The 10,904-nt window shown below is 34.1% G+C and overlaps 1 protein-coding gene across 2 annotated transcripts in view; it reads left to right on the forward strand.

The window, feature by feature from the left end:
* Nucleotides 1-10,904, forward strand: part of SGIP1 (SH3 domain GRB2 like endophilin interacting protein 1) — a 194,900-nt gene that overhangs the window by 164,829 nt on the left and 19,167 nt on the right. For both annotated transcript variants that reach the window (XM_011369587.2, XM_011369588.2), the window contains exon 19: nucleotides 7,004-7,115. In XM_011369587.2, coding sequence (XP_011367889.1) covers nucleotides 7,004-7,115 — 112 coding nt within the window. The remainder of the gene's footprint in view (nucleotides 1-7,003; nucleotides 7,116-10,904) is intronic.

Consider the following 10,904-nt stretch of genomic DNA (forward strand, 5'->3'; position numbering starts at 1 on the left):
TCTTCTTCCACACATTCTGAGACTTTCTGTTGCTTCCCTCTGTTTGTTCTATCTCCTACATTCTCATTCCTGGATGTAAATAGCATTTGCCACCTTGATTACCTGCTTCACTTCCATACAAACGACCAACAGTGGTGTGAGAGGAGGTGTCTCTGTTGAATTCAAGATGCAAACATTTGTTTGTAAACTTTCTTATACTTTTACTCAATTTTTGTACCTGACTATTTTACTTACTTTTCTTCTTTTTTTTTTTGTATCTTTCTTTTCTCTTTTAAAATCTCTCCTTCACTCCCTTTTCCTTTTTCCTTTAACATTTTATGTACACAGTCTGAACTCCATATCCACATTCATATTTTAATTGACTACTCAGAAAATACCTCCACAAAATTAAGGACCTTGTCTTTTAAAGGTTTCACACTATTAGTGAGAAAATTTTTATATCTTTAAGGTGTGTCTAGTTGTGTGTGTTTGTGTGTGTGTGTGTGTGTGTGTAACCTTGAGAGTGACAGAAAAAACTGCCTTTCAGAAAATTTCACAATGGTGACTCTGTGTGCCCTTTTCCATTTCTCAGAACTCCCTAAGTGTGTATGCCAATTGCTTGCCAAGACCCTGAAATTGCTGTTTTGTCAAAACTGCACAACTGATGGCAGCAACTAGCCCTTCTGGGCTATCACAAATGAGCCATCAACTGCCTAACATAATTTTATTCTGACTTCTATGCTCCTAGAGCAGAATATGTAAGAGTTTGGGATCCAGAGCCAGGCAATCCTATTCAGAATTTGTATCCCAATCCTGTTCTTACTGTTTACTGACTGGGTGACTATGAGCAAGGCTACTGAATGACTTGAAACCTCAGTTCGCTCATCTGTAAAACAGGGATAATAATGGTTACCATATAGAGGTATTATCAGGAGTAAGAATTAGTATAAGTAAAGCCTCTCGAAACATTCTTAGTATACAGTAAGAACTACAGAAGTCTTTGTTATTGCTACTACTGTTTTTGTTATAGAGTCAGGAGACCTAGGATTGAATTGCAGCTTTACCACTTACTACAGAGCAACCTTGGGCTAGAGAAATAGAGATAATTATACTGAACTTGTTTATCTCTTCAGTGTATAAAGAATATAAAACAATGTTAATTGTGATACTTTATTTTATTCAAAGACAGACATAATAAATACTGTTTCTACCTACACATCTTTAAAAATGATTATTAATGGTTATATAATAATTATAATATTAAACTATTTTCTCACTTTATATAGTGCTTTATCTTCCATTTCTATTTAATATTATAGTCCTTTCCCATATTATAAGCTCAGTGAAGGAAGGCATGTGTCTTATGCTTTTCTGTGCATCCTTCAGCAGCTAGTACAATGTCTAATTATTGTAGGAATTCACATTTGAATGAATTGAAAGACAAAAACATGCATTCAACAAATTTTTATATTCTATAGTCTAAGCATTATATCAAGCAACTTAAGTAGCTATAATAGCTACTTAGGTAATATGCAAAAAATTAAGCATGCATGCACAGAATTTTAGTGATGTAAGGAAACTGAAGGTTCTAGTCTATCTGCATGCTCAATGAAAAATGCCATCTGCAGCATCATCTTCCTTCGTTTTCTACCGAAATAACTACTCAGCTCCAAAAAACTCACTCTAATTCAACAACTTGAGTAAAGCTCACTCTGACAAAATAAGGACTTCATAAATATTATCCCATTTGATGTTCTCCACAAGCCTTTAACATAAATATTATTATCTATTCTATTTTAAAGGTGAGGAAACCGAGTCACAAAGATTAGTCAAGATTCACACTCAAGTCTGTATGTAAGCCCAAGCTTCCTTTTGTTAAATCATGGAACAACACCCCTATACTGTTTATTTGGCAATTAATTTTACAATGAAATAATGTCACAGTTCTGTCACTTTATTTTCTTAAGCTCTTTTTTTCATATGTTATTATTATTAGGTTTTCTATATGTTTGTTCCTTATTTCTTGAGAGGTTACATATTCATGTTTCCACAGTTTATTTCTCTGTTAGAAAGTCATTCCTACTGTTTAAAAAATTTTAAATACCTTAAAGAACTTAAAATCATGGAATTCTAAAACAGATATTATGTGTTCTATTGCCTTCATTTTATGGTTGAGAAAACCTAAAGTTAATTGACTTGCCCAAAGTCATAAAGCTATAAACTTACAGGTTCATGGGCAGGAACTCTAGTCCTTTGAGTCGATGTCTAGCAATATTACTTCAGATATTTGAAAATAGTTTCCAGGCCCCTCTTAGTCCTCTCAGGCCATGAAGTTTGAATTGTTCACCATCTTAGATACTCTTCTGATTTTAACCAGTTTTCCAGTAATCATATTAACAAAGATTCTCTAAGGCACTGCAGGGGAACAGAAACATTCATTTATTACTGATAGCATTTTCATTAAATATAACTTTATATAAAATAATCTCATTCTTAGTAGTCAAAAATTTGTATGTCTTATGGTTTGGTCATCCCACTTTGTAATAATAAAACTATATCTTAAGGAAATAATTAAAAATAAAAAAGAAGAAAAATTTATATGAAGATAGATTTAAAATAATTGCTATCTATTAATGGCTTGACATTTGGAGAATGTTTGTAGAATAATATATACTTGTCAAAAATGATAGGTAGACCAGATAGCAATAAAGAAAATTATGTAATAAATGAAAAAAAGTAAAATAAAAATGACGTATTATGTGCAATGTATAAGGATATGAAGAAATTGGGATTATAAATTGTGGATCCTTTAAGGTAAAAAAGTCCTTTGTAAAGCTTTGGTATTTTCTTCTTTCCTGGCATTATTGATTAAATCTACTATAAGGACTATAATGCCCAGAAATAAACATAGCTAGAGTATAGGGTTGTTGGAAGGAGTGGGAAGAAATGGGTCATGAAGGATAGATCTGTGTCAGATTGCATGTCTTAGTCCATTCTGGCTACTATAACAAAGTACCACAGACTAGGTAGCTTATAACCAACAAAATTTTATTTCCCACAGTTCTAGAAGCTCTAGATTCAAGGTAAGGATGCCAGCATGGTCTGGTTCTAGGGAAACCTCTTCCAAGTTTCAGATTGCCAAAGGCTCAGTGTTCTCACATGGTGGAAGGGACAAGCTAGTTCTCTTCGGGCCTCTTTTATAAGGGCACTGATCTCATTCATGAGTGTTCCTCTTTCATGAGCCAGTCATCTCCCAAAGGCCCGACCTCCTAATACCATCAATTGGGCATTAGGTTTTCAACATTAAATTTTGAAGGTACAATAACATTCAGACTATAAGAACACAGACGGTCTTATACATCGGTACACTGAAGAGTTTGGTCTTCAGCTTGTGAATAAGTGTTCTGATTGCCACCTGACAAGCTTTAAAACAGATCACACAAACAAAAAGCAGTAATGTTATCATTTCTAATGATCTAGAGTCACTAATGTATCCCAAAAAGCAGTGTTTGGAACTCCCAAATAGAAAGTCAAGTATCAACTAAACGCCCAAATATTTTTTAAGTGTTCTTCCATCACACCAGTTTTCCCCAAACCACAATTATTTGAGAAAATTTTAATCTTGTTATATAACAGTTCTACATGTGTTTTTGCTGATATTTTCAGCTCCAGCCCCATATTCTAAAAGTTTTAGATACTTTTGAGCACTTCAATGAGTGTCATTATTTAAGAGAACTTCTGTAGTATCTTGAATTGTAATAATAATCATAAAAATAACTAATCATTGTTAAGTGCTTACTATGCACCAAGCACTGTGCTAAATTCTTTACTTCATTTTATCCTCAGAACAGGCCCACAGAGTGAGTATTATTACATCATCCCTGCCAAAGATCATATAGATAATAATAGTCAGAGACAGGACTCAAGCGCAGGTATGTCTGATACCAAATTCCTTCTCAGCCACTACAATGTACCATTTTTGAGCATATTTTCTAGTTACCCAAGGCAATAAAAAGTCCAGACTAAGATCTCTGAGACAATTCACTAGAGACTTTCTTCCCAATGGATGTAAAACCACTGATTCGTGTTCATTAGATATTGTGATTTTCAATTCACTTGATAAGACTATTATCTACCAAGTTTCACTACTTTATGCACAAGAATATCATGGAAGACTATTAAATGTTTTGCAAAACTGAAAGATATTATACCTGACATTCCCTTTATCTACTAACATCTGCATTTCTCACCAACTTTATCTTTTCTTTCTAACAGTTCTCCTCACCTACATTATTGTCTCCTTCACTAAATTATCCACCACACTATAGCGAGAATGATCTAACTCAAGCCCCATTGTAACCACCCTATTTCTAATACTTCACATTTTTTATAAACAGTGTTCCTAACTAGTTCCAAGACCCCTAAGAAATTTCAAGAAATTTATAATTCTGTTTTAAATTACATAAATGTTGTATATATGTGCACTCTGCTCTGAGAAGCATCCACAGATTTGTCTTAGAATACCAAAAAGTAACTGATTTTAATGCCTATGAATCACTTATAAAGACAAATTTTCCTAAATATTTATGCAAAACACTTCATGACCTAATTCCTAACTCTCAAAGTCTCACCCTTTAATACCCACTACATTCACACACACACACACACACACATAATGTTGTGCTTCCTATGGTTTCTCAAAATGCCATATGTTTGCTCAGCTCCACACCTATGTACATGCTAGACCATCTTCCTTCTCCCCATCTTGAGATCCTAGTCATTCTCAAACTTCAGCTATCATATCACCTACTCAATGAAACCTTCCCTAACCTATCCGAGCAGCAGAAATTGCTTTCATAGAGTTTTGGTCATATCATTCTTAAAGCATTCATAAAATTGCTCTAATTATTTGATTGCAGATCTATCTCTTCCTTCACAAAACTTCAAATTTCAATTATATGGTGACTATAATCCTGATATAATAGAATCCAGCCCTCTTGCCCAGTTTTAACCAACAGTTGGGGAAACCATTCTACTTAAGGAGAATGACCTACTAGCAATTCAGAACAAATAAATTGAGCAACACTACTACAAAATAATGGCCTCTGTTTAGTGTGCTTTCTTATTTATAGATGTGAATAAACTTTACCTTTCTGAGATCCAACAATATATTTAATGAAAGGTTAATGTAATTTTGCCTCTGTTTTAGGGATCATAGTGGCTTCATAAAAGAAACTCAGGTCATGGTTTCTTCTTTCTTAATATTTACAGTCTCATGGGCAGCAAAGACTTAGGCATGCATACTTCATCTTAAGACTCATCATTGGTACTTGCCCTAAATGGTGCTGCAATTCACTATTAAGGTAGCAAAATAATACAGACCTCAGAGCCTAAACTTTGAACTTATACATATCTGAATACCAATCTTAAATATTCTGTGTACCAGCTGTGTAAGACTGAGCACATTGTATAAACTCTTGAGCCCTGGCTCTATCAACTATAAAATGAAGATAATGCTTACTTTATATGTATACATAGATAACATATAAAACACATAGTAAAGATGCAGCAAGTAACATTACTGAAGGTAATGCTGGTAGTGAATGTTGATGATGTTAAGGCTGATGATATTAACACATCAAACTGTACGTAACTCCTTGAGGACAAAGATTATGTTTAATTTATCTTTGAATCCCTAGCACCTACCATAGTGCCTGATACATAGTGGATAGTAAGCAATGTTTGTTAGTGATTAATTTCTAGATAACTGAATACTAGATGTTAAAAGCCAAGGAAAGATAGAAAAAGAAGAGGCTAACATGACCTAGAACTATCAAGAAAAACTTTATTAAGAAGAGAGATATACAAAGGGTAGATTTTTTCATGACAAGAGAAGAGGACAGAAATTATTGAAGGTAAAAGAAAAGAAGCATAACATATAATCTGTAATGGGGTAGGGAAGAGTAAATGTTTTTGTTTGCTAGAAACAGAAGCAGTGAGTGTGAGACATAATTAAATACTTTGTAATTGCTAAAATTTTACTGTTCAGTACCATGCCTATAGATTAATAACAAAAACAACAATCCTAAACCTTGCTCAAGGATTGGAACCCTCAAGTTATATCAAAATCATACAAGCAAATGTTTCATTTAGACAAACTGTATTACATCATAAGAAAAACCTAAGCTTCATAGGGCAACGAATCTAGGTTTGAATTTTAACTTTGTCACTCGACTAACTATACTGTCATGGGCAAGTCATTTACCTCTTTGAGCTTCAGTTTTCTCCTCTGTAAAATAGGAATAATAATGCTTATTTTGCAGAGCTGATATGGGATTGAATGTGATCATTCTTGTAAGGTATCCGGTGCAGTGCCTGGTATGTAGCAGGTGTTAAATAAGCATAAGCACCTCTGTTATTTTTAATAGTGTGAATTAATGTATTTATGTGTTTGTGCTAAGTCAAGGTATACATTTCGATTGTGTATTTTTTGGACATGTAAGCTTGAGCCTACTCGATCTGAGGGTAATGTGGAAATAATCTAGAATTTTTGAAATGGAAATAATTCAGAAAAAAAAGACAATGTGCAAGATGGTACCCCATGGCTGTTTGTCTCTTGAAAATGAAGAAACGCTAAAAGTTTTATGAACAATTGTATAGGGTGGATGCTCAAAAAGGAAGCTAATGATTTTCTTTATTAACTATCTGCTGTACAAACTGTCATGCAAATACTGCCTGATGCTTTATACAAAACATTTAAAACCCTAAGACTTTATTTTTCTGCTTGGATTTCTTTCTGTAGTAAAATATATAGTTGAATTAATTTCAAATGTGTTTGTCTGTAAACCAGCCAAATATTTATTTTTAAATACTTGAGCTCTATGTTAAATAGACAGAATTATGGTTCTTAACACGTTATTTTTTTCCATTAATAGATTTTATTCTTTAATTCTTTAATACAGTTACACATTTACTAAAATGTCTTTTCTGCCTATAATAAATGAAAGTTTTTCATTTCATGCAGGTTCTTCCAGGGGACCCAGCCCCCTAACCATGGGAGCCCAGGACACCCTTCCTGTTGCAGCAGCATTTACAGAAACAGTCAATGCCTACTTCAAAGGAGCAGATCCAAGCAAGTAAGCCGAGAGCTTGGTCCGCTGTGCTCTCCAAACTCTATCTTATTCAGCAGATAACTATTTTATTTTAACTAATTATAACTATTTTATTTCTTATCCTAAAACCAAAAAGCCCAGCTAACAATAACAGGTGATATATCTAGAATGGAGGAGAAATTTTAATTAGGTGTACTAATTCACCGCTTTTCTAAAACTGTACCAAAAAGTCCAATAATCTAATATCTTACTATTTAAAAATCTCTGATTCAGTTTTGGTTGCAGTAACAGAAAACTCTAACTCAACTGTGTCAACAGTGAGAAAACTTATTGTCTCATAAAAGTAAATGTCCAGATAATATCTTTTATTGTCTTTGTTTTTCCTGGATGAGAGTCACCTACAAATAAACTGAAACAATGGTGCATTGGAATAAGAATGTGGGAAAAAAAATCTTCCCGTAACACCCAGATTAGTAAGAGGAAAAGGTGTATGTTACCCTTACTAAGTAAGAAAAAAATAGCCAAAAAAATTATAATCACAACAAACTAAAAATTCTAGGGAAAAATGCACTATTTACAAGAATCCGATTTTACGTATATCAATACAAACTAACAATGAACATGACCTGAATGTATATGTAATATAATTAAATATTTTGCCTCTCTATACAGAGTTCCTTAAAAAGGGTTCAAGAAGTAGATTCCCTGAAATTACATTGTATGTCTTTTGTGTGTGTGCATATGTGTATTTGTCCATAGAGAAGGGCTATAGCATTCGTCAATTTCACAGAGGGTTTCATGAGACACAAACACACACACAAAAGTTAAGAATGATTATTGGTCTACACTGAAAACTGAATACATAAGTCAAACTGGGTTTCATGTGTGTCACTAATACAATTCCAAGTCTTAATTTGATGGATAAACAATAAACAAAGGACAAATCTTGGTGAGGGAATAATTGCTCTTTATTTTTACTTACAAGGATGAAGGCTTAGAAAATCTTAATATCTATGGAAATAATAATGAGAGAAAAAATGTGCATACAGAACACTAGGCTATTTTATAAAAATTTTTAAAACAGTGATAATAAAGTATTATTAGAACTTGGATTCCTACAAATATTTTAAGTGGAAATCTGCATGACTAATCATGAATTCTTTTCACTTCAGAAACACTAGTTTTTTTAAGTCTGAATCTAGCAATATTTTGCTGGGAGACTACCATGATTAATAACTCCACCTTTAAGTGTCCTGCTCAACCACTAGAATCTATCGACTACCCTGAGTGTCATGCCCTTTTAAACATCTAGGTTTTATTCTAAGCCCAGAATATTGTAGAGAAACAAACACTGAACTGTGGTGTCTTAGTCTATTTGGGCTGCTACAACAGAATTCCATAGACTGGGTAGCTCATTTCTCAGACTTCTGAAGGCTAGGAAGCCCAGGAGCTGGCAGATTTGATGTCTGGTGAGATGGCGCTCTTTGGTTCACAGACAGCCGTTTGCATGTAACCTCACATGGTGGAACCTCACATGGTGGAAGGGGCTAGGAAGCTCTGTGGGGTTTCTTGTATAGGAGCACTAATCTCATTTGCAAGGGCTTCACCTTCATAACCTAACCATCTCCCAATAGACCCACCTCCAAATACCAGCACATTGAGGATTAGGTTTCAGTCTACAGCTCTCTGGTTTATCCCATGTCCTTTCTCTTTCATCTTCAGAGCAGGAAGTTCACTTGCCACATTCACATATCAATAGAAATCAAAAGCTACCTCATACATAGGTATGAGTTTGAACTGTTAGAGCAAGTAAATGCCATGAGCTTAGGTTGTATATATCTGCGTGGGATAAACCATAGTGCTATAGAATGAATGTTCGTGTCCCCTCCCTTCCTCATTTCATATATTGAAACTTATATTGGCACTCAAGTGAAATTAATATTTGTGATTTTCCTATGCTTCTCTAAATTAACTGAGTCTTTGACTTGTGGATGACTGCATATATTGAGTCTGTTTTCAATTATATTGCCTTAAATAGTTTCAGTATATACTGTATCTTGGTAGATAAGAGATTCAGTATATTTCATTGAAATTATGAAATCTAAAATTTATGAACAGATCATGAGGTGACATTCTTGTAAATTTAGTTTCATCTCTAGTCAATGAATAATTTTAATTGCTGTTCCTTTGTTATTCACTTTCAAAGAAACAATTCAAGTTCAAAAGTTGGATCATGGGGTGAGGAGGGAAGGAGAATAGAACCAAACACAGTGCCACATAGAGAAATGATGCGACAAAGGCATATGGGTTTGCTTTTGCCTGTGGTTCCCTCTCACCCTGCATCATGGCTTTCCCCATTTATGTTCAGACCATACACTGGAAACAGAAATTTACTACTTTAATTATTTTAAACTATGATACATAATCCATTCAAATATAATCATACTTTTTCCCCGAGTATTCAGACACCTGTAATAGGTATTCTGATATCTGAATCTTTCTCAGTAGCTCATAGGCAGAGAACTCCTTGACTTTTGCTGCTGGCTGGAAAAATGCATCTCCCATTATTGGCTCCTATTTGAAAAATTCTAGTGCTAGGAATTAATTCTCTAAACCCCTAGAAAAACTTAGGTTTCTCAGTTATATTCTATCCTTCCCTTATTATATTTCAATTACTTATTCAAGTGTTTGTCTCCCTGCTTAAACTGGAGGTTTGAGCACGAACCATGTTTGTCTTGTTTCTCACTACCCATTCTAGTGCATTACATTATGCCTGGTACATTGTACAAGCACCTTGTATATAATTGTTGTATGTATGAATTTTTTTAAAAACATTTTATTGAGTTCCTACTGTGCACAGGGTCCTGTGTTATGTACTTCTGCCTTCCCAGAACCTAAGACGCAGTACTTGCCTTCACAATAGTAGGTAAAATATGTGCAAGAAACTACGAAACAGTTTCCATAAAATCTGTACATATGTCCAAGAAAACTAGCAAAAAGAAAAATTAAGAAAGGCCGAAAGGAAAGAATATTAAGGAAGACTTCAGAAAGGCCTGCCTTTGAATTGAGTCTTGAAATATGAAAAGGAGTTTGCCTAGTACCTAAGGCAATGAACAGGGATATAAATAAAGGAAGGGAAGCTGCAAATGCACAGAGATATGTATGCTTAAAAAGAAGACTGTGGGTTTAGTTATGAAAGCAGTACACAGAAGTCATATTTTATGCAAGAAAGACATTTCTGATGACCTTATGTAAATCAAATTCACACATTCTCTGATCAAAGTTAGCCAGCATTTCTACTGACTTGATAACATGGTGCTGCCTATGGCAATAGGGAGAACCCAGTTTATAAGTCACTTAGCCAACTGACTTTGAACTTTTGCCATTCTTGATAAATGTTTCATTTGTAGAGATTCACCTAATTTCAAATTTTACTCATAAAGGAAGTTTGCTAAACTTTTCATATTGCAGTATTTTAGATCTCCATAATTGAAACTCACATGAAATATAGCCACATTGCATACTGATAGGAATAATCATTAAAGTTAAACAAAGATTTTTCCTTTAGTGAGTATAGTTGAAAATGTTAATTTTTACATAGAAAGTTTCAAGTCAATGTAGACACTGAATGGATTAATAAATCAGCAAAGGTCTGACCTTAAGATGCAGTTCAGAAAAGTAAGCGAGAAGCCTTGGTGCTTCCTATCTTGCCTTATATCGACTACTTCTCTCACCTTCTACCCAACACTGTAAACCTTTTGAAGGTAGAGGCCGTTTTGTTCATTTTTTAATTGCCTCCCCACTCAAGAAAAC

This window comes from Pteropus vampyrus, unplaced genomic scaffold, assembly GCF_000151845.1.
Source record: "Pteropus vampyrus isolate Shadow unplaced genomic scaffold, Pvam_2.0 Scaffold151, whole genome shotgun sequence".
Taxonomy (NCBI): Eukaryota; Metazoa; Chordata; class Mammalia; order Chiroptera; family Pteropodidae; genus Pteropus; species Pteropus vampyrus.